The following is a 24320-nucleotide window of genomic DNA, read 5'->3' as shown; positions in this document are numbered from 1 at the left end:
TGTCCTTCACCCTCATTTGCCATAGGGTGAAACTACCCTTTCCATCAAAGCTGTCGACGTTGAACCGGGTAGAACTCAATTTACCGTCATCTCATATTACTTCGCACTTCTCGGTGTAGCCCTTCACCTCGAACAAGAATCTTCTTTCACAATCTTTCCACCCAAAAAAATCGCTCTAACCACGATCTAACCACAACACCCATGATCACTCCACCCGGCCTCGACGATCGCTCCAACCACAGCTTTGATACCACTTGTTGAGAAAAACCGACGGGCAATCCGATCCGATCGTGCACAAATTAGACGGAAAAGAAAAAATAAACAAGCAAGCCACAAGATGAACACCAAGATTTTACGTGGTTCGGCCAAGCCTACTCCACGGGTGAGAAACACGGTCTTTCACTATGAGAAAAACAAAATACAAGGATTACAATGGATTAATCACAAACCCAAAACCCGCAACCCTTTCCTTTCTTCCCAAACCTAAGATTGCATGCCAAGAGAAACTTGAGAGAAGACCCCAAGAGAATAACCCAAGAAGAAAACCCAAAGAGAAAACCCTCTATTCTTCTTCTCTCCCTCTCTTCCTCTCTCTTCCTTTGGCAGCCAACACACCAAAGTCCTCTAGTTTTTCTGCAGCCCACAATAGAGAAAACCCTATCTCACGTTATTTTTGGTTTTCCCCAACACCGTCAAAGGCAATTTCTATTTTTCCTTTGCCACTGCCATTTCCACGAGTGGTGAAAATAAGGCAACTTGCCCAACAAAAGATTTGAGAGATTCTCTCAAGGGCCCATTTTATTTGAGAAAGTAAATGCAGAAGAATTGAAGTATTGTGTAATTTGTCATCTTTTTTCATACACAAATCTGTTAAGATATTTTTATGTTACTAGAGTTTGATTTAGAGGGAGGAAAAATGATAAAATAAAGGTAGAGAAGGACTCCTTTTGGAGTACTAAAGTTGAAATTTTATGAAAGTTTGATTATGTGATGGGTGGTGGTATAGTAGAACAATTGGATAACTGAATTGGGACTACTAATGAAATGAATTTGTATGCATGAATCTTAAAAAGGGTGCTTGTGATAATTACATGGAGGAAATGGATTCAAAAAAATTTCAGCAGCTATGGATTTCTTTGGAATTTAAGAAAAAGGGGTCTCAGGCACTTCTCAAAGGAACAAAAAGGGGTAAAAAAAAGAGGAAGAAATAAGATTTGGAATATTTCATTGAAATAGAGGTGGGGCTCTTTCTCTGCAACATACAACTCATTTTACCTAATGCAACAATAAAGGCCAGAGCTTTCTTTCTTTTCATAGAAATAATTCATGAAAGTTGTAGTTGCTTTTCATGGAATGTCATACGACTCATACAGTTCTTTAATTTACCTGTAATTTTCAGAAATGATTTATGGAAGTTGAAGTAGGTCCATCTACTGCAACACAGTTTTAACTTCTTTTGTACTGTAAATAAACTAAGAGTCCCATCTTCCCTTCTATTTCAATACAATAAAGAGAAAGGAAACTTTCATTTAGTTCACAATAGGAATAGTATGCCATCTTTTCAAAATATACAGAGAGGTCAATTTGTGCAATCAATTGGACAATCCAATAAGAGGGAAAATATACTCTTTCCTTTGATCTAATCATTTAGTTATTGTACAAACTACAAAATTTTCCAAAAGTAAAAAGACTTTTTATCTTTACACACAAATGTCCATTCCTGACAAAACTTGGGCTAGCTCTTGGAGAGGGCTGGTTTATGTATATCTTGTTTCTTTTTACATATCATTGTACACTCAATGAAATTGCAGTGACCATCATGTTGGCCAGAAAAGAAGGAAAGAAAATCAGGTGGAAATGTCTCGATTAGAACTGTGAAATGCACCTCCTATGGCAGGCAATGAAGGGCTTTGTCTGCTTTGTTTCCTCTTTCCAAATCTTGCCAATATCTTGTGCTATCCTTATAGCATCTAATGATGCACCAGACAACCCTCTCCTTGTGAACCCAATTGCATAAAGTCCTGTCTTCCCTTTCCAACTGTTCGGGAGTGGCTGTTTTGGGAACCCATTTTTTGAGAAGAAATCACTCTCCTGCAAAATATAGCACAACTAAATTTAGCCAAACACTTTCTATTTCTGAAAAAGAAGAAGAAAAGGGAACACAGAGCCCATAAAATATAATCCAAACTTTAGTTAAAAAGTGTTTCTTTTACTTTAATTGGGTATCCCATTTATGTAAAGCAAATGAAAAACACAGACTAAGACCCACCAAACAAAACCCAGCTAGCGAGCTTTGAGTTCCTGACCTTTTAAAACCATTTTCATGAGAGATGTGACAGTCTTCATAATATATCACTAACCTTCTTTCGGTCTTATCTACCTTCTCTAATTGCTTTTTATGTTCTTTTAATGTAAACATGTGAGAAAAAGGAAAGTTTATGTCCTTAAAAACATCCCCACCACTATACTTTCAGTCAAATCCAATTTATAATAATTCCTTTTCATTTCTACCCTTTTTCTTGATGTATCAAATGAAAAGAAAACCAATATAGGAAAGTTAAGAAAAACCCAAATTTCACATCCTTGTACAACCAAAATCTGAAAAACAAAAGAAGAAAAAAAAAGACTTGGCCCATCATTCTAAGTATTAAAAAAAGTGAGGAAAAATAAGTGAGAAAAGAGACACAAAGCTCACCTGTAACCATGAAGGAACATTGCTTCGATATCCAGTAGCCAAAATCACTGAATCAACATCGAGATTCTCACCATTAAGAAGCTCAACTCTCCCAGGCAAAAACCTTTTGATTCCTGGAACTACCTTTATTTTACCGGATTTGATCTTCTCCAGTGCACCAATGTCCAAAACAGGTGTCTTTCCGTGGTTGTTCTTGAGCTCCAAAGGCCCAATTGGAGGCCTTTTGAGACCATAATTCTCTGTATTCCCAAGCACCCACCACGCAAGAACCAACATTAGCTTATCCACTAGCCAAAGAGGCAGCCATTTCATCATAAAAACTGCAGTCTCGAACGTCGATTTCCCAAAAATTTCCCTTGGCAGCACATGAATCTGTCCATTGATATCAAACCTCCCTCAGTAACCCATATCCAAAAACCATAAAAAAACAAAAAAAAAACCATATCCTCAATTCAAAAACAATTGAAAAACAACAAATTTTCTTTGTTTTTCCCCTTCAAAGTAACTAAACATGCAAAACAACCAAATACTCCAAAAGCTTAAGCTGTTAGAGTTAGTGTTATTTAATCATTTGCACTTCAACACACCTGCGACCCCTCTTTTTTTGGGTTGGCCATACACATGGATTTTTAATACCCAGGAGTTGTTGGGTTTTGAATATAGGCTCAGATACCATGTGAAACAACGAAGTACTCCAAAAGCTTAAGCTATTAGTGTTGATGTTATTTAATCATTTATACTTCACACACAACTTTTTTTAAAATTTAATCCAAAAAGTTTAACAAGATCAACACTATAAGCATTAAAACTAGAAATGGGTTAATGGTTCTCACTCACCGAGTTGCGAACCACCAATGATGGAATGGCGTTGTAGTTACAAAGATCCAGACAGACTTCCATGCCGGAATTCCCACATCCGACCACCAAAACCTTCTTTCCCCTATAATCCTCCCCAGACTTATACTCACAAACATGCATTACCTGACCCCCAAACTCCCTAAGTCCTTCAATCTCCGGCACCACGGACTCAGCGTTCTCCCCCGTGGCCACCACGAGCCACCGACAAATGTACTCCACCTCGCTTCTCCACTCTCCTTCGGTGCACACACTTTTCACCCTCCATAGCCCGCAAGTTTCATCATACTTAGCTGACTGAACCCACTCATTGAATTTCGGGTTGATTTCGAATTTCTTCGCATATGATTCTAAGTACTCTATGAACTGATTCTTGCTTGGATATTCAGGATATTCTTCAGGAAATGGGAGTTTTGGGAGTTGGCAGAATTTCTTTGGAAGGTGAAGTTTGAGTCGATCATAAGTTCTTTTTTGCCATAAAGAAGCAATGCAATTAGCCTTCTCTAAGATAATAAAAGACACCCCATGTTCTCTCAAGCACGCCCCAACGGCGAGACCGGATGGACCGGCACCGACAATGATCGGACCGTTCACCAACACGCACCTGCGGTGGATGAATTCCTTGTGGTCAGATGAACAAACCATGATTGGAGCAAGTTGGGTTTTAGGATGGAAGAGGATTGAAGGCAGAAAAATACAGTAATGGGTGTGTAGAGAAAACTCAGAATGGGAAGTAAAGAGAGAGAGAGAGAGATTTGAAAATGGAGTTGGGTTTGCTTGTGAAGTGAGATTGGAAAGGATGGAGGGGGTTTAAATAGAGGTTTTGGCCATGAGAGCTGCATGTGATGAGGTGGAAGGTTCTGCTTTCTAATGATAAGCCTGGCCTCTGCCTTCTTTAATGTAACATTTTTTTTTCCTTTTATTAGAATTTCTTTTCTTTTCCTTATATTTTATTTGGAAAATTCACCATCACAAGATTTGTGGGCCTCTACAAAATTCAGTGGAATTAATGTTATTAATGTTATTATTATTATTGGATTTTATAATCCACTTCAAAAAAAAATCATTGGATTTTATAAATGTAAAAAAAATCACAATCTATAGCTTTATGCCCCCACATTCCTAGTACTATTCTCACTTCTTTAGAGCCTAGCTAGAAAACCATGGGTACATGTAGATCCTCTCTATACACAAAATTTACTTCTATTGCATACATGCTATATACACAGTAGTAAAAAACCCCATGCGATGCATGGGCCGACAAAGAACTGTACAGACCACATCATAGGTTGATCCAAACCGTCCATGTGATGGAACACAACATTAATAGGTTATGCTCGTAAAATCATTTCCAAAGGCTGATCCTAGCCCTCCAATCTATAGAGGTCTCAATAATTAAAAAAACATAAAGGAGAGAGGTAGGATTGAAATTATGTGGCTTTAATGAGTGCCTTTGTTAAAAAGCATAAAGGAGGGGGTAGGATTGAAAATATGTGGGTTGAATGGGTGCCTTTGTTAAAAAAGTCAAAAAAGTGATGTGTAATTCTCATAGAATTTTGGAAGAAATTTAAATAATTCTCTCATTTTCTCTTTTGCTATATAGTATACAAGTAAAAAATCCCGTGTGATGCACGGGCCGACAAAGAATTGTACGGACCACATCATAGGTTGATCCAAACCATCCATGTGATGGAACGTAACATAAATAGGTTGTGCCCGTAAAATCATTTCCATAGGCTGATCCTAGCCCTCCAATCTATAGAGGTTTCCATAATATGATGTGCCTCTTAAGGTGCCCGGAATTCGTCAATATTTTGAAAGTCGTCTTGAATCCGTAGTATTATGTAATATGTTCACAAAAATCCGTAGTAGTATATAACATATGTACCCAATCTGTAATTTTGCAAAGTGACTTTGTGCACTTTTTTAATTACAAAAGTTTTTATTACAAAAGCATAAAGGAGGGGGGTAGGATTGAAATTATGTGGCTTTAATGGGTGCCTTTGTTAAAAGCCATAAAGGAGGGGGTAAGATTGACAATATGTGGGTTGAATGTGTGCCTTTGTTAAAAAAAGTCAAAAAAAGTGATGTGTAATTCTATTAGAATTTTGGGAGGAATTCAAATAATTATTTCCTTTTCTCTTATGCTATATAGTATATAAATAGATAGATATCTACTTCTATATAGCAGAAGAGAAAATGTTTGAATTATTTGAATTTCTCCCAAAATTCTATGAGAATTACACTTCACTTTTTTGACTTTTTTAAACAAAGGCACCCATTCAACCCACATATTTTCAATCCTACCCCTCTTTTATGCTTTTTAACAAAGGCACCCATTAAAGCCACATAATTTCAATCCTACCCCCCTCCTTTATGCTTTTGTAATAAAAAAAATGGACAAAGTCAACGTAGTCACGAGTTTTCTTTGCAAAAATACAGATTGGGTGCATATATTGCATAATGCTACGGATTTTTATGAACATATTACATAATATTACGAATTCGGACACCTTTACAAATATTGACGAATTGCGAGCACCTTCAAAAGAACGACAATTATGGAAAGCTCTATAGATTGGAGGGCTAGGATCAGCCTATGGAAATGATTTTACGGGCACAACCTATTTCTGTTGTGTTCCATCACATGGACGGTTTGGATCAACCGATGATGTGGTCCGTACAGTTCTTTGTCGGCCAGTGCATCGCACGGGGTTTTTCACTAGTGTGTGTGTGTATATATATATATGAGAGAGAAGTTTTCCTAGTCGGCCCCGTAGAGAAGGTTTTCTAGTATGCCCTTCTAAAACACCGTCAGATCTAAAGTGGTTTAATCTAAGCCCTTCAAATACAAAACCTAACGATGTAAAGAAAAGAGAAATTTCGACGCCCAACAGAGACCTCTCCTCTCCACTCTCTCTCGCTGAATCTCTCTCTCTCTCTCTCGCGCGCGATAGAGAATCGTTGGGTTTTTTCACCCAACAGAGACCTCTCCTCTCCACTCTCTCTCGCAGTTGTCTCTCGAACGAAAGTAGGGTTTTGAAAAAACCCAACCTCGCTGAATCTCTCTCTCTCTCTCTCTCTCTCGCGATAGAGAATCGTTGGGTTTTTCACCCAACAGAGACCTCTCCTCTCCACTCTCTCTCGCCGTATCTCTCTCCCTCTCTCGCTCTCACAGTGAGACCTAGTTCTGGGTTTTCCCTACTTTGGCTAGCATAAATCAGAGGGTTTCAGAGACATCTCCTAATCAAAGGGTTTCAGAGACATCTCCTAAGCAAAATGCCTTGTCAACTAGCATTCGTAACATGGATTTTTTCTCTCATTTTACGAATGTAGGTTACGAATGCTAGTTGACAAGGCATTTTGCTTCTCTTTTTTATGCCGTTCACCATCTGCAATTCATTCATTAAGAGTTTCATCCATCTTCTTGAACAAGCTCTTCGGACATTGATAATCATCTAAATATCTTTGATACTTTGAAATTAGGAACCATTTATGAAGAGGTGTAATCTCATCATTATCTTCTTTGGCCGTAGACATCCCACCATCGAAAACAAATCTTGCCTCAATTGTCCATCTACTCAATATATATCGCTCGGGAATGCTACTTAAACGCCTCAGGACATTATGCGAAGGATGTGCTTGCATAAAATTCCCTCCATCTCGAACTTCGCACACTCACATGTAACCATCACACCTTCTTCAGAATCTTCAAAGACAACCTTGCACCATCTCCAAGTCTCCTAATCACTCAATCTTACACTGTATTCTGTCACTTTGCCATTCTCACCTAATAAGTCAAACCAACAACCATTGCTATCCTTGACCTCTATCTGGAATAGCGTAAACATTGACCTTGTATAACATTTGCCAGCTTGTGCTTCCAATTTGTTCCTTGAAGATAATAATATTGCGTTTGAAGATTTTGTCCTGAAATCTTCTTCAGCTTCTTTTTTTCGACGATCTTCAAGTGCCTTATCATATTGTTCGACGAATTCTTGTAGAGTAGTGCTATGGTTAATAAATTCGTCAAAGAATCAGTTGATACTTTCGCTACGTGAACTGGATGACATTCCAACAGTAAAAATGGCCCTAAAATAAGCTGGCACCCAATGACTCCGTAGCTGCCACATGTTACCTAGCCAATTGTTTTCTTCAATCCCATAATTCTGCTCAAATTTTTCCCATTCTTCCTCACATTCGTGTATGTTTTTCTTGAAATACCACCTATTGTAATCCTTACTGAACTCATTATCAGAATCTCGCATGGGTGCAATATGCTCAACTAGGTGCCTCTGTATGTGCCACGAGCAAAACCTATGACGTGTGTTTAGGAAAACGGTTCTGATAGCATTTCTCATAGCAATGTCCATGTCTGTGATAATACAACCAGGAGCTTTACCAAACATGCATTTTAATCATTGCTCAAATAACCATGTAAATGTCTCATCTCTCTCATCTGCTAACAACGCACATCCGAATAAGGTAGATTGCATATGATGGTTAACTCCAGTAAATGGTGTGAAAGGCATCTGAAACCTATTCATCCTATAGGTCACATTAAACACAATGACTTCAGAGAAGACCAGGTAAGCATTCCTAGCCCGTGAATCGGCCCAAAACATGGATCGCAAATTCCCCTTCTTATCCATCTCTATGGCAAAATAGAAATTTAGGCCTTCTGCTCGTCTATGATGGAACTGTTGGACCACTATGAATGCTTCTTTCCCCATATTGTTCTGCCTCCGTACTCTCACGTGGGACACAACTTGATGTGCTGTGACAGCACTAGCTTTAGAGGTGGAAGTAAGAAACCTAGCAATTTTAGAAGATTGAACCCCGTATCCACTGAGAGTGTCTATCAAATTTTTGGCGACCACATTCTTAACGAAGTTATTCTGTGAACGATGCATTTGTCTTTTGCCAAGAGAGGTGAGTTCATGACAATGTTTGGCTTCAAATTTAGACACAACCCACTTCTCATTTTTCTTTTTAATCTCCAACTTCGCTCTACAACCATCTCTTACACTTCGATGCAACTTCACTTCTTTTCCTACTTGCCTCTTATCTTTAGTATTTTTGAACCCCTCTCTAGCACAAACAAATCTCCTCATTATAACTTCATGATTTGCCTTCGACTTTTCGGTCTTAGATTTCCTTATACCGAAACCTGTGGCCAACCCATAAATATTATAAAACTCATACGCAGCTTCTACACTTTCAAACTCCTGGTTAAGAAAGGGTTCCTTAAATACATGACTCTCACCATCATCTTCACTATTGTTACCACTACAACCCTCCTCGTTGACCATTGAAAGTAAGGCACCATCATTTAGATTTCCCCTTTCCTCATCCAAAAGTAACTGATTGCCGACAGATTCATTGTTTATTAACCCAAAAGCTTCCCCCTCCTCATCAAAAAGTAACTTATTAGCATCGATGTCATCAATTGATAGCCCAACAGTCTGCTCCAAGTTAGTATCCATCCAGTAGTCCATTCTAAAAGAAAAACGACAATTAAGGGGCATTTCAGAATCTTCATCATTAGATAGAATTTGGATATCTGAAAATATATCATACAGGACAAGACAAACACAATAATAGAATTACACTGATTCAAGTTTACAAAAATAAATAGGGTTTTACAAGTGTAAGTCAGAAGTATCCAACCAGTCTTGGAAAATAACATACGCTACAATAATCTATCCATAACAGTTTTGGCATTCGAGCCATAATCAAATTGGATGGTACTCTGTTTTGCAACAGTGCGCTCATTGATTCAATGTGAGGAGAAAATCCATCAGAAAACATTGACAGAAAAAATCTGATAAAAAATGAGCCCATCCACAAATTAGATGGATCAATTTCCATTTAATCTCAGCCATCAATAAAACCTAAAAAATGTGTAGTTGACCACAAAAAATATCCAAGCAGCCATTTTTACCAGCTTTAAATGAGTTTTTTTTCAAGAATTTTTGCACAAAATAGCCCCACAAATCGATCCTAAAAATTGCCATAATTTCAAAAAAAAATCTACCCATTTATAAACCCTAAAAATGTGCAGAGGAAGGTGAGGAAGAAACTTACAGAGGAAGGGGTTTTTCATTTGGATGGTTGAGATTAGATGGATCAATTTCCATTTAATCTCAACCATCAATAAACCCTAAAAAATGTGCTGATGACCACAAAAAATATCCAACCATAACACCACATCAATAAACCCTAAAAAATCTTAGCCATAACCACACAAAAAATCCCCAAAAATATCCAAGATTAAAAAGATAGAAACTCACAAGATTCGGTTGGAGATGTCTCTGAAACCCTTTGATTAGGAGATGTCTCTGAAACCCTCTAATTTGTGCTAGCCAAAGTAGGAAAAACCCAGAACTAGGTCTCACTGTGAGAGCGAGAGAGGGAGAGAGACGGCGAGAGAGAGTGGAGAGGAGAGGTCTCTGTTGCGTGAAAAATCCAATGATTCTCTATCGAGCGCGAGAGAGAGAGAGAGATTCAGCGAGGTTGGGTTTTTTCAAAACCCTACTTTCGTTCGAGAGACAGCGGCGAGAGAGAGTGGAGAGGAGAGGTCTCTGTTGGGTGAAAAAATCCAACGATTCTCTATCGCGAGAGAGAGAGAGAGAGAGAGAGAGAGAGAGAGAGAGAGAGAGAGAGAGAGAGAGAGAGAGAGAGAGAGAGAGAGAGGTCTCTCTTGGGCGTCGAAATATCTCTTTTCTTTACATCGTTAGGTTTTGTATTTGAAGGGCTTAGATTAAACCACTTTAGATCTGACGGTGTTTTAGAAGGGCATACTAGAAAACCTTCTCTACGGGGCCGACTAGGAAAACTTCTCTCTCATATATATATATGATGTACGATGTATGTTCTTGTGTAACGAAACCATTGGACCATTTGGGCCTATTGACACCCCTATAATTTAGAGATTTCTCTTAGGGAAGTGATATATCCGCCCCTTTTGATCACCACAAACACCCCCTGTCAGTGTTTGTGGCAATCAGGGGTATTGAATTCTTCTGACATAAGTACAACAGCCCTCTTTAGTCATTGATACACTGACAGGGGTGTTCCCGGTGATCAAAAGGGGCGGATATATCATTTCACTTCTCTTATTATAAAATTTTAATATATCATTTAAAATTATTTTAGTTTCAAATTACAAACAAGCTTTATAAAATTTCACAATTATTTTCAAATAATATTCAGAAAAAAAAGTTTTCCTAAATTCTGACTATTGATTGGCTCTCACATCAAAAGAAGAGGTTAGAAGCCTAGAAAATAAAAATTGAGGTAAAGACTGAAAATGTATTCATGATGAGAGAGAGAGAGAGAGAGAGAGGAATAAATATAGGAATCTAATTGAGATTTTATACGGTGTAAGCCCTTATAATCCCGTATTTTTTTAAAAAGTACGGTACGGACCACATCATAGGATGATCCAAACCGTTCATGTGATGGATTACACCATACTAAAAACTCATAAGTCTCATATCAATAATAAATAAAAAACGAAAAAAAAAAAAAAAAGTTTCATGGATTAGCTAGGGCCCACTCTCAGTTCTAAGTAATAACTACGCGACATAGAAATATCAATTCCAGTCTCGCCACGTGGCAATCACCTGGATACGCACACCCTCGTGCCCACGTGGAGTAGGTGACACAAGTTGCACATCAAGTGGACCCGAAATTGGTAGTCGACTTCTTAGCCCCTCTTGTTGGGTTGGGCCCCACCACACCCAAGCCCATTCCTGCCAGCCACCAAGTGCCAGATATTGGGCCCCATACTCTCCCTCGTTGAAATATCGTCCTTCCACTCCAAATTATCCTTTTATTGCTTCCCAATACACCAACTGAATAATCTCCATAGAATGATCCGAACCCCCTTAGATCTATCGATGTTTCTGTATTGTACGAAATATCAGACGGTTAGGATCATCCGATGGAGATGATTTATGGGGTACAGCTTATTTACTGCGTGGCCCGATAAATGAACGGTTCGGATCATCCTACAAAATGGGCCCCATAGTACATTTTTGAAAAAAATACTAGACCACGCGTGTGCATACCATAAAACTATACCAAATCTAAAGACCTGAATCCAACATCAAAGTTGGGATCAATGGCTGAGACCCATATGGTTATCAATATCACCGACATTGTTATCTCTGTTTACGTGTCATAATCTCCACTAATCCTCAGTAATTAGGATTTGTTTATCCATGGATAAGTGGTACCCCACTTCCTCTGTGAGAGTGCAAACAGATAGGAGGGGGGGCATGTGTATTGGAGTTTGGTTTCATGGGAAGTCTCTCCTTTTCATGTAGAAAGAGAGGAAGGTGTTTGGCGTTTCTTCAAGGCTTGAATTTTTATAAGGGCTTTGAAATGAGTAGAGAGACTCGTGTCTTTTTGCCAACTCTGTTGTAGCCAAAATTCAAAAGAGAAGCTCCAAGTGCAAGATTACAAAGAGTGGGGATATAAGAATAGTAGTTTTCCATCCCCATGCACGAGAGTTGATAATGACAAGGGAATAAGGGATGCATGAAATTATCATCCCCACCTCTACACAGCATTGTACAGCTGAGTCCAGGCCATTTTTCACTTGGGAATCTTCATTCCCATGCCGCTTTTAGGTTCAGATAACAGAGATTTTATATGGTGTGTACAGTGGGACCCACATTATACGATGATCCAAACTGTTCATTTGTTGGGCTGCAATGTAAATAGGCTGTACCCGGCCCGTAAATCATCTCCATAGGATGATCCTACGTCTCTGTAGAGGGACCAGAAGGGCCTCGATCTGAGGGCATCACTCTTCGTTAATTAATTTGTTTCGGCAGAACAAAATTTTATATTTCGTCTCCCTCACTCTGTGATCTCTTCTGCCTTCACTCCGCCCATGCTTGTGAAAACTTGGGTTGGTCAGCCCTCCATTTATTTGACCAGTGAAGGTAATCGGTGAAGCTTTTCAAGCAGTGAGGCCTATGTTTTCAACTTGTGAAGCCTAAGCCTTGCCATGCCTTCCGTCTCTTGAATTGACCTATAAATCTAGTCATAAACCTCTATAGATCATAGGGTTAGGACCAATCCTATGGAGATGATTTCCGGGGTACAACTAATTTATGTTGTAGCCCAACAAATGAACGGTTTGGATTATCCTATGAAGTGGGCCCTACGTTTTAAAAAATATATTGGACTCCACGCGCACACGACATATAAAATCTCCATATTATATATCATCCCTCACTTTATTTTTTCATGCCTTTTAGCAAAACACGGGCCTTTCATGAGACTTTCGGTAGTACTTACTTCCAAGCAGTAGCTTCTTAGAAATAACAGCTCAATTAAACTAAGCAAAAGTTCTTAGGGGGGAGGGGGACCCTTCTGATCACGCGTAAACGACCGCCACAGGGTTTGATTAGCAGCTAGACGCCACATAGGCCTTTTCTCATAATCTATGTTGTTTCTTATTTTTGTCATGGCTTTATTCAAGTCAATCTACAGAAGGAAACTGAATTTTTCTAAATTGGAGTTGTAGATCATAAAAAAAATGGCATGCTTGGCTCAGTTCATGATTAGATGGGGTCCCATTAGATTTCAGTGGGCTAATTTGGGTTTTTTTTTTAGTTCAAGACCTTTAGGCAATCACTTTTTCTTATTCTCTTCTCAACTTTCTTTATAATATATGGCATTACTCATAGCTTCCACATGAACCTTGGCGGCTTCATGTTGTTATTATAGAGCTAGCAATTAAAAAAGAAAAAGAGCTATAACTACTTGGATACCCCTTCTTTCTTTACTACTAAAAGAACCTATGGCTTTGAAAGATCTCAACCGTTGGATTCAAGAGTTTGAGGGTTCAGGGTTCCTCAAGGCAACCATGTATATACGTTTAAAAGAAGGGCATGTGAAAGGAATCAAAGGATTAATGTAGGGTAGATTTGGGGCAAATCTTTATTACAACTTAAGCGCACCAAAAAAATGGTGCGCTTAAGCTCACCAACAGTTAGTTAGTTAGTTAGTTAGTTCTCTCTCTCTCTCTCTCTCTCTATATATATATATATATATATATATATATATATATATATATATATATATATATATATATATATATATAGAGGAAAAGGATTGTAAGCTCAAGTGTACCTAATCTTAGGTACGCTCGAGTGCCAAATCACATGGGTCCCACATTTTTTGTGGTCATCTAAACCATTCATTTGCAAGGCCCCATTATAGATAGGGTGTGTACCAAAAATCAGCTCCATTGAATCATCCTAACCCCTCTAAAGCTGGAGGGCAAAATGGGCAGATTTGTGGACAAACAGTGTCTGTCCATTTTTACCTCCACAAATGGATGGGTTAGGATGATCCTATGGAGTTGATTTTTGGTACGCACCCTATCTATGATGGGGCCTTGCAAATGAATGATTTAGATGACCACAAAAATGTGGGACCCATGTGATTTGGCACTCGAGTGTACCTAACTCGAGCGTACCTAAGGTTAGGTACACTCGAGCGTACAATCCTTTTCCTATATATATATATATATATATATATATATAATTTCTGCTCCAAACATTTTAATTAACTACTAATCCTAATATAGTTGAACTTAGTGCTACACTAAAATATCCATATCTAGCTACGATAAGAGGCAATGAGTACCCTTATAACCTTTACTGATCACTTGGTCAATAGATAAATCCAGTAATTCCATACTTAATCAAATTCTTCAATCCATACCGTTGATCTAGGATCAATGGTTGAGAGAGAGAGAGAGAGAGAGAGAGAGAGAGAGAGAGAGAGAGAGAGAGAGAGAGAGAGAGAGAGAGAGAGAGAGAGAGAGAGAGAGAGAGAGAGTCCTAACATTTATTAAACATGTTATGTGCATAATCATTAGGGAAGCCGTTGCTTCGTCAAACTAACTGTTTAGTCACATGGTACCCCCTTCCTCGAGAACTTGTGGAGAAGAAAATGAACCCAAAGTTCCTTGTAGAAAATTATATGGGAATAATTTGGTAGCTCTAGTAGTTTTAGAAGCCTCATGTTCTCTCCTTTGACACCAAAAAATATTCTATACTATCATTGACTATTATATTATTACTTAGTAACTTATATTTATTGTCTCCATTCCATGTCATTTAGGGAAACCTTAAAATCCCAATTAGACATAAACAAGGTCTTAAAACAGATAAAGCATCACTCCATTCTATAATAAATTCAAGTTTATAAGGAAACAACATGTTTAGAGAAATGTGCTACAAGCTTATACTGTTTTGAAAACTATGGATCTAGGGTTTGGCTTGTGAAAACTACGGACCAGAAAATGTGAGCCTTATATGTTTGTGCGCGCGTGCGTGAGTTACCGACCCTAACACCATATTATCAATTTTACAATGTAGAATCCATATTAAATTAAATTTGTCTCAAAACGTAGAGGTATGGAACTTCTTTATCATATCATCAAAGAACAACCACTAGTTTAGGATTAGCATAATCAATGGCTACTAACCCATTAATAAGCCTGTGATTAAATCCTTGTACCTGTTGAATGTGGGTGACCTCATTAACTCTTTCCAATCTCATTCCTCTTTGACCACTTCCCAACGACTGGATTCAGTTTATAATTGAGGTCGGTATAAACGGTTTGAACATTGAAGAATGTGCCCTCATTCATCTAGATTCCACGTTAGGGTCATGCACTTGGCACCACCACAGCCTTGCATGTGGCTACATTCACGTTAATTTTTACTAACTTCTGTTGCATTTTTTTAGTATTTCATGTTATCGAGACGTGAGAATTAAGAATCTCAGTGGAGTAACGAAGCAAGGAATGGAGATAACATGTGGTTGTTTTAAAAGGAGGGCTCTCCTCGTTTCTCTACTCCATTCTCTAGATGCCTACACCCCCTCACATGGAAAAATATAAAGAAAAAACACTAACTCTATGTAACTTAGTTTATTCCGAGGTTCTATAACTCTCCCTTGTTTCAAAACTCGGACGAAAGAGAACTCTGTTAAGATAAAGGGTGTCAACTCGGATGAGTCAGTCATTGATGCAGTTAATTTTTATTAACTCAGAAGTTTTGATTGATTTTGTAAGGCAAAACTTGAACCCAGAGTTGATTTTTATTAACTCATTGTTTACACACATGATCTCAAGTCTTCAAGGCATTAAACAAAGTATAATCGTCGTATAATAGTGTTTCAAAACTAGGACACGGATGAGAACACTGTCAAGATAAAAAGGAGTCTACTCAGGCGAGTCGATGATTGTTGCTATCAAATTTTGAGATTTTATATGTTGTGCGCTTGTGAAGGCCACCATTTTTAAAAAAGGACAGTAGGACCCACTCTGTAGTATGATCCAAATTGTTCAAAACATGACCTACAACACAAATAGGATGTGCCCTATAAATCATCTCCAAAGGATGATGATCCTAACTCTCCAGTCACTCCAATTTATATAGTTTTCTATAATGTGCAGTCCCTCTACCGGTCGGAGGGTTAGGATTATCTTAACTGATGTTTTATAGGGTACAACCTATTTATGTTGTGGCCCAACAAATGAACGGTCTGGATCATCCTACAAAGTGGGCCCCACAATACTGTTTGGAAAAATATTGGACTTCACTGGCGCACACACACCACATAAAATCTCAAATCGAACCCAGATCAGAACTCAGAATAAATGAGTCAACTCGCCGAGGATCAACTTGGCGAGTCAGACAGTTGAATGAGGGAGAATTAAACAGTCTTATGGAACTCCACACCTTCCCCATTTGCCACAGACACATATGATCTCAGTCTCCAAGGCATTAAACACAGCATATAGAATAGGATATATTTCTTACCCTTTTCAGTTATGAATCTCTAGATGCTTTTGACTAGAAATTCAAGACATATGGGTTCATTGACACATCTATATTTCTATTCTCCTTCTTCTTTAATAATATTACATAGATGATTGTATTATCTCCTATCAGATTCATGCATTCGTGTCGATCGAAGGTTGTGAGCCTCAAGAATTTTTTAGCACTTTGAGGATTGGAAGAAATGAATATGTTTCCATGTTTCCTTGGAAGGTGCATGAGTACATGTCCTGAGGAGGAAACGGCACGTACTGTGTAGAAACTAGAAACATCCACAGCCTAAGTTCAATACGGGAGGATCTCATCACTACCGTCCATTGATGATCCTAGGTTGATGAAGTGGGTCTCACTTGAAACCCACACCCACAACTTCTTAAAAGTGAAAGCTAGTGAGACCCACTTGCCTAAAACTACTTAGATTTAAATTTCAAAATGCATTACTAAAATAACTAAAAACTAACCGCTAAGTGACCTAATCTACCATCCTAACAAGACTTACTGTTAAGGGTGTCAATGAACCCAGACAGTCCGATTTATCCAAAGGATCCAAATGTTAATGGATAGGATTTGAGCACATAACGAACTTTTACTATGGATATTGGTTTACACTTTAAACTTGTTTTTCTTTATATCAAACTTGAGAAGGTTTAATCAGGTCTACGTCTCTTTCCACATCCTGAGAACATGGCCAAAGAAGCATATAGATGCGTTGCTCTCTCACTCTCTTTCTTACTCATCAAGACCCTATTGACCTAAAGAAGGAACACATGAGACCACATGGGTAATGGAATCCCATTTTTCGAATACATGTCAATGTATACTTGTGAAATTAAGATGGGTTCAATGAGACTGTTAGTGAGAAGAAAGGTGAGTTAATTTAATTGACTCACACAAAGCTACCATGTGCAAAACAAATAATCGAACCCAAAATACTAACAGAATCAATTCATTTATTATTACAGGAAAATAATTTTGTTAATTTTCTTTTCTTTTTTTCGTTTGGCAGTTATAAGTTGAGACTAGGTTTCATCTAGGACTAGGAATACATGGACATCTAAGGCATGCTTGGCAACAATGGAAAAATATTCCATGAAATATTTGTAGGGCTATGTGTGAGAGAGGAGTGGAAGAGAGAGACTTGAGAGTGGAAGGATGAGAAATCCCTAAAAAAATTGGGAAAAAATCCGCTACTTAGGCCATGTTAGGCAACCATGGAAGTTTTTTTTTAGGGAGGGTGGGGGGAGGAGAGATTTGAGAGGGCATGAATGGGTAGCGTGGAAAGTAGCTAAAACATAGGGAAAAAATAAATCTTATTTTCAGTGGAGTCCCCCCCCCCCCCCCCCTCCCTCCTTGTTTTTCAGCCTTTTCACACCCTCCTGTACTCAATCCCTCTCTCCTCCTCCCCACCATTAGGTAAGCTAATATTCCATGAAAAATAAATTCATGGTTGCCAAACATGGCCTTAGATGAAGATTTTTGCCCAATTTTCAGTACACTCTTATGCCTTCCTCTCTCTGCTTAGATCCCTCTCTCTCCCGTCCTTCATATCCCTATCTCACAAATGGGGCACGTTTGGCTACCATGATTTTTTTTTCCTCTGAAATATTAGCTTACCCAATGGTGAGAGCAGCTAAGAGGGATAGATACGGGACGGACTTGAGTGAGGAGAGGGTAAGAAAAGTTTGAAAAACAAGGGAAAAAAAAACTCTACCCAAAAATATGATCGAGTTTTTCCTTGTTTTTTAGCCACTCCTCACCGTCTCAAGAGTCAAGACTCTCACTCTCCCAGCCTCACTAGAGAAACTAATTTATCATGAAAAAAATTTCATGGTTGCCAAACATGACCTTAGAGAGATGAAGAATCTATTATTTTTTTGATGAAATTGAGGAAAGAAGAAGCATCTCGTAGCTGAATTTGTCTTATGCATTTAATTCGCACTCCTGAAAAAGAGGGTCTTCAAAATTGCTAAGATAATCCCTTAAAACCGATTAGCTGCACTAAACACAACAGTTTATATGGTTATATTTTAACCTATTTAGAGATAGTAGAAAACATACTGTGCACATGGTTACCCGTGGAGGTTTGCAGATAGTAAGTAGGCCTACTTATCTCCCCTTTGAAACCGATGACCCCCTGTGAAAAAACATGGAAACCCAGAAAGGGTCCAAAAGGACCCTTTGATCACTAGCCTAGAAACAGTGATCCCTTTACCTCCAAAAAACAACAATCCTCTTTGAAAGTTGGGATATTTATGATAATTCAAACCTTGACAACTAGAAACCAGCAACCCCATGGCGATCACCCTATTTATCTCCCCTCCCTCTTTATGTGACCAAGAAACCCTAACTAGTTTCTCAGCTCAGCCTTACTTAACAGCCAAAGAGGTCCATTAGGATTGCAAAATTGAATTATTAATGAGGGGCATTTCCTCTATGCAATGGTGTTACTTGCTTACCAGTCAAGAAAATAAAACCCACAAATAAATAAAACCCACAATGTGCCACTTGTCACATGGATCCAATTGCAACATTTGTGAACTATGGCCCACTCATAATGGTCCTGAGTACCATTATTAAAATGACAAAAACAAAGAAGCAGCACTCCCTGTAGGGGTAACATTATTCATGCAAAAAAATATGTTGCTTTTGACTAATTTTTGTGCTAACATTTAGACTATATTTAATAGTTGAAAAAACTTTTGATAGTTATATAACTTTATATTTAGCCATTCAAAAAAAAAAAAAAAAAAACTTCATATTTATAAGGTTTTAAATAACCCACGTAGGTCACCCAAGTTTTCCCGTGATACTCAACTGAACTCAACTTAACTAAGCCTTTGTCCCAAACTACTTGGGGTCGGCTAATGAATCCTTTAGAAAATTTTCATGAAGAAAGTGAAAGGATCTACCCGGCTCAAATTGACTTAAAGTCTAATCCTGACACTAGTTGGGTTCATCTACATGGATCATTTTCTTCCATTCTCTCCTATCCAAGGTCATGTTCTCTGTTATGTTCCTAGCCCTCCAAGTCTTTCCTCACTGTTTCTACACAAGTTTTCCCATGATACATAGTATAAATATTAACCCCCACTAAGAAACCAAAAAAGGTTGTAAAATCAATGTATGGAAAAAAGCACTTTGCCTTTTATCACTTCAGTCTTCTGCTAAACATGGTATATGAGCAACTATTATAGTATTATCACTTCCCCCACTCCGAAGTTTTGATAGTCCCACTCCTCTCTTTATCATCCATTTTAATTAGCTGTCATAGGATGTTACAATTCACAAGAAGCTATTATCGACCACTCAATAGGTGTGCACTAAAGTGAGGAGTGCCATTATGAAAACAAGGGAGTGATATTACTTGTTATCCATTGTAAACATCCAGTTATCTCAAGTCTAAAATCTAAAATTCAAGATATGCTCTTGTTGATGATTACCTCAAAACTCATTGCTCCAAACTCGGAGAGTCGAAAACCTGGTCAAAAATTGGTGCTGAGTAGACTCGTATCAAGCGTGTTTATTTCATCAGGCTCTGCCATTTGTAACTTTCAGTGCTTCTGTATCGGCAAATATGTAGATGAGTTCCAATATGTAAGCTCCTGTTCAAAAAATTCTGTAAAATTGCGAAACTCGTTATGCTTAGAGATAAGTTCAATGCATATCTGCAATTGTTCCACAATGAACCAAAGATCGAAAAGAAAATGGATTTATTCTTTTAAGATGATATGATCTGGAGCTGTAAAATCCATGGTTATCAGTTACATATATAAAACAAGATGACATGTAGACCAGCACCGCATCCCTCTATAAATACAGGGATGCAGATCTTCTATTAGCTGGAGGCCCTAAAGAAGGCGCAGATGGCAGGGGCCCACAATTATTATGTTACAAAATCACCCAAGAGCAATTTCTAGCGCGGGATGATCTCCAAACTGATGGTGATGCTGGAGGTGAAGAGGTTATACTTTGTAGACCCCCAAAATTTTTTTTCCTGATTGGCAAGCTATGGCTTATTTGCCAGTGTTTCTTGCTTGTTATATGCCGATTGCTGTCTCTTGCTTCTCATAGTGGAGGTCTCTGGCTTCACATCTTGGAGCTGTATAAGTCGAAACATGAAACTCGAGGAAGTCCTTGAGTTAAAACTACTCGTTCTCGTACCTTGAGAGCCGAGAATCTGATAGAACAGAGAATAGTTGTGTGTCTACAAAAAGCTGCAAAAAAATGGACAACAATTTGAGGATTAGAAAATTGTGATTTACATTTAAGGAAAAGATGGTTCTATCACCTATGAGTTTGTATTCTCCTTACCCACCTCTCTCCAGTTATTCTGAAAAAGCTCTTAGTTCCTATTACACACTGATGGGCCCATAGGCTAATATGCAGTGTCTGATAGAGGTGCACACATCTTTTTTAAGTTCTAAATGGCTTGTTTTTAGCCTTTAATGGATGGAGGAACATGGGATGCATTCTTCCTTGTTTTTCTTGTATCCCTACTTGGCGTGTTTGTGTTTTTGTACTTAACCATCTCGGTCCATTTTTAAATTAATCTTTGACCATTAGAAGAAAAAAAATAACATGGGATGCAGGGTTCTGATCTACAACATCATTTCTGAATAGAGAAAATGATCTATGGGAGATGTGGACGCCTAAGGAGAGTTGACGCCCTTGTGAAAGATTAGTGAATAATATGGCTTGGGGGAATTTCGCAGATCCTCACGGTTTGGTGATGATTAATCACGTTCCATTGGAGTTAGCAAGACACCCATTCGAAATCTTTTTCAATGTCTTATGCTACCACAGTTGCACGAAGCGGATGGGTTATTGTGGGACCTGATGGAATCAAAGACTAAACATCAACTGAGACATCAGTTTTTATATGGTCGCCGACTGTCCACCAACAAGGGCAGAGAGAGGAAAAACTCTCCCCCTTGATTTTTGATTTTTGATCCAGCAGGAGCCCCTATTTTTTACTTTTACCTTGATCAAAAATCAAGGTGGTAGATATTTTCTCTCTCCGCCCTTTACATATAAAGGTAGGCCACCATATAATTTCTCCTGAGACATAAGCTCAATGATGGAAAAAAAGATGTGAAATTGCCCATTCCTTCAGGGGATCTGATTCAGTGTAGAAGGTGGCTTGCCGACATTTTTTATCATTTGGCAAGTGAAGGTATCTAAAAGTTTTTAATGGGGTACTAATTTACTCTTTTTTCCAGATTGGTTTTTTAATGATTTTTCTTGAACTTATCAAAACAACGAAAGATTAAAAAAGGCCAAACTACAACAGTACAGAGATTTACATGATAAGACAGTATAAATGAGCCACATAGCACAACCTAAGGAAGCATATGCAAGAATGAATGCGAATATGAAATACCTTGACAAAAGATCGGTCCCTACTTGGGAATGAATCAATAAAGCTGTCCTTCAGAAGCAATGACACCTGATAGAATAAACCAACACACACAAAGAACGAACGAATCAAAGAATCACTCAAAGGTAAATCTTAGGAATAAGAGCTAATTGCTAATGACAGGTACATTGCATTGATTTACGAAATCCTGATAATCCTATGTAGTGGTGGTTTAGGTTTTGCTAACCCTGTCATTGTTTGATTGTACACTGGTGATAGTATGAGAACGCAAATTGGAACAAAGTGACTCCAAGTAGCATCTCATAACATTTAAAAAGTGTCCGGCAGCTTCAGCCTGCAAAATGACTAGTACAACTGATTATACTGCTCAAAAATTAAAGTTTGGGATCCAAAGAAAAATTCATATATTTAATAATGATTTCAATAATATAGATGAAAAAAAATCTAACACTAAAAGCACATGATGTTGCTGATATTCCTAGTATATATATATATATATATATATATATATATGCTGACCCCAACTAGTCGCACGCTGTACATGAGGTTATGTGACTTGACTTACAGCTGGGACAGTAGCGGGCCTGTCAGTACTTACTCAACCCAACTAAGCCTTTGTCCCAAACTAGTTGGGGTCGGCTAATGAATCCTTTAGAAAATTTTCATGAAGAAGGTGAAAGGATCTACCCAGCTCAAAATGACTAAGTCTAATCTTGACACCAGTTGGGTTCGTCTACATGGATCATTTTCTTCCATTCGCTCCTATCCAAGGTCATGTTCTCTGTTATGTTCCTAGCCATCAAGTCTTTCCTCACTGTTCCTGCCAGTACTTACTGTTGCACAGAATTTCTTCAAGGAGGGAAAGTCTAAATGAACTCTGGACATGTGAGATTGTTAATAGCAGCGACCACTTAGACCCATTTGGTTGCAATTAATGCAGTGGGATAAGTGGTCCGGGTGAGTCCACATCATAGTATTGGAAACTTCTTAATTGGATCATAAGCATGGTTTTAAATTTCGACCGAAATCTGAAATTTCGGATTTCGGTGGAGACCAAAACCGAAATTTCCTGAAATTCCATTTTTCGCCATTTTCGGTCCGAAATTTCGATTAAATGCCATTATTTATTAAAAAAAAAAGTGTTACAAAATTTCGGACCGGAATTTCGAACCAAATTACAAAATTTCGGATTTCGCCGAAATTTTAGTTTTCGGTGGGGTCCGAAACGGTTACCGAAACCGAAATTTTAAACCATGATCATAAGCTCGTTTCGGAAGCTAAATTCTTCTTGCTTTCTAAATTTATGAGAAGCACACTTCCCACACGCTTCCTACATGTTTTCTAGTAATTAAGACTATGCTTCGTATTTAGGTTATTATGTTTTCTTTCTAAAAGAGTGTTTTGCCGTTTTGATATTGATGAAGGAGAATATTTATATAAAAAATTTAAAATTTGAAAAACCCATCTTGAGTTTCAAATAAAACGTGTGTGAATCTTTTTCCAAAAACTTAACATTAAATCTACATGAATAAAATAGATGAAACTATAAATCCCTAAAACTTATAATTCTAACAAGTCCCGAAGTCTTCTTTGCTACTTGTAATCCTTACCTACATTAAACCTTCCTCCCTAACTTACTATAATCCTACTCTTTCTATATACTTTTGTTCGCTTCCAATAGGTTTATTACATGCTTCATGTTGACTTTCAATGATACTTCCCACACGTTTCCTCTTTACCTTCTTATTTCTAAACCCTTCGCTTCCGGCTTCTACTTCTTGCATCGCTTCTCGCACTCGCTTCCTACTCTGGCAAGTATGGTCCACATAATACTAAAAATAACATTAAACTGATGCCCAGCTCATATCCTATCAAACATAACTTCAAGTTCAGCCAACTCATATCCTATGAAGCAAAAATTACTACCATGATTTCCTTTTAATATAAATACGTTGAAAAAGCTGAAATCTTCTACTGTTCTGCAATTAAGTTTCAGATGGTAAGACAACATCCATCGCAATAATACAGTTTTCAGCTGTAGAAGTGATTTCTGGTCATCGTCACACTTTCCGAGATCAGAAGGGGAGAAGCATGTAAATGGCAATGAAATACTCATCGAATTCAACCATTATTGATGAGTGCTACTGAATGAATCCATGGCCATTGTCACATATAAATCATATACTTCCCTTACCCGATTTGTCAAATCAATGAGAAAGAATTCAACATCTCAGGAAGCTAGTATTTAGAGAAACATAGTTTTCATGCATTCAAACAACCAATTTAACGCCTAATTAAAGCATGAGAGCCAAGCCAAAGAAACATATGTAATAAAGAGCGCACTTGCTAGCGATAGAGGAGGAAGAATTTATAAACACCTGTACTTCGCTGCACTTATATACAGGATGCCGTTTAGCTATAGAATTTTCACAAGAAAGTCTAGCATGAATTGGCCCTAGTTCTGCAACAAGTTCTCTATGGCGAGGAAGCTGGGGCAATGAAGACATCTTCACCT

General features: G+C 38.1%; 4 protein-coding genes across 9 annotated transcripts in view; all 4 read right to left on the bottom strand.

Moving 5' to 3' along the window:
* Window positions 1-1609: 1609 nt before the first annotated feature.
* YUC3 (YUCCA 3) lies at window positions 1610-4310 on the bottom strand. Its single transcript, XM_077393403.1, has 3 exons — window positions 3533-4310; window positions 2696-3067; window positions 1610-2091 (listed from the first exon to the last, which is right to left on the bottom strand). Exons 1-3 carry the CDS (start codon window positions 4193-4195, stop codon window positions 1867-1869), a joined length of 1260 nt encoding a protein of 419 aa, XP_077249518.1. The 5' UTR covers window positions 4196-4310; the 3' UTR covers window positions 1610-1866.
* A 2983-nt stretch (window positions 4311-7293) lies between these two features.
* LOC143891307 (protein FAR1-RELATED SEQUENCE 7-like) lies at window positions 7294-7923 on the bottom strand. Its single transcript, XM_077395910.1, has 2 exons — window positions 7682-7923; window positions 7294-7561 (listed from the first exon to the last, which is right to left on the bottom strand). Exons 1-2 carry the CDS (start codon window positions 7921-7923, stop codon window positions 7294-7296), a joined length of 510 nt encoding a protein of 169 aa, XP_077252025.1.
* A 45-nt stretch (window positions 7924-7968) lies between these two features.
* On the bottom strand, window positions 7969-9048 carry LOC143891306 (protein FAR1-RELATED SEQUENCE 5-like). The gene has a single exon (XM_077395909.1). It carries the CDS (start codon window positions 9046-9048, stop codon window positions 7969-7971), a length of 1080 nt encoding a protein of 359 aa, XP_077252024.1.
* Window positions 9049-20121: 11073 nt separating this feature from the next.
* The window catches only part of LOC143890205 (DENN (AEX-3) domain-containing protein), a 31941-nt gene continuing 27742 nt past the window's right edge, over window positions 20122-24320 (bottom strand). For 5 of the 6 annotated variants that reach the window (XM_077394794.1, XM_077394790.1, XM_077394791.1 and 2 more), the window contains exons 16-19: window positions 24184-24318; window positions 22032-22139; window positions 21809-21874; window positions 20122-20642 (exon numbers count right to left, since the gene is read on the bottom strand). In XM_077394794.1, the coding sequence (XP_077250909.1) occupies window positions 20574-20642; window positions 21809-21874; window positions 22032-22139; window positions 24184-24318 (378 nt within the window). In that variant the 3' untranslated portion in view covers window positions 20122-20573. Of the gene's footprint in view, window positions 20643-21808; window positions 21875-22031; window positions 22140-24183; window positions 24319-24320 lie in introns of those variants that run through there. The other variant, XR_013255142.1, reaches the window with a different exon arrangement.

The sequence above is a fragment of the Tasmannia lanceolata genome, unplaced genomic scaffold (genome assembly GCF_043159265.1).
Source record: "Tasmannia lanceolata isolate RefF3 unplaced genomic scaffold, GAP_Taslan_0.1 ptg000013l, whole genome shotgun sequence".
In the NCBI taxonomy this organism is placed as follows: domain Eukaryota; kingdom Viridiplantae; phylum Streptophyta; class Magnoliopsida; order Canellales; family Winteraceae; genus Tasmannia; species Tasmannia lanceolata.
The sequence above is the reverse complement of the archived record's forward strand: the minus strand, read 5'-3'. Positions and strand labels throughout refer to the sequence as shown.

Bases quoted from the DNA above. Each gene is read 5' to 3' on its own strand.
- YUC3 (XM_077393403.1), bottom strand. From the start codon at position 4,195: ATGGTTTGTTCATCTGACCACAAGGAATTCATCCACCGCAGGTGCGTG. The intron at 3,068-3,532 runs GTGAGTGAGAAC...ATCAATGGACAG, and splicing joins CATTGGTGGTTCGCAACTCG to ATTCATGTGCTGCCAAGGGA. The intron at 2,092-2,695 runs GTGAGCTTTGTG...TATATTTTGCAG, and splicing joins ATGTTCCTTCATGGTTACAG to GAGAGTGATTTCTTCTCAAA.
- LOC143891307 (XM_077395910.1), bottom strand. From the start codon at position 7,923: ATGGACATTGCTATGAGAAATGCTATCAGAACCGTTTTCCTAAACACA. The intron at 7,562-7,681 runs GTGGCAGCTACG...TATTAACCATAG, and splicing joins AACAATTGGCTAGGTAACAT to CACTACTCTACAAGAATTCG.
- LOC143891306 (XM_077395909.1), bottom strand. From the start codon at position 9,048: ATGGACTACTGGATGGATACTAACTTGGAGCAGACTGTTGGGCTATCA.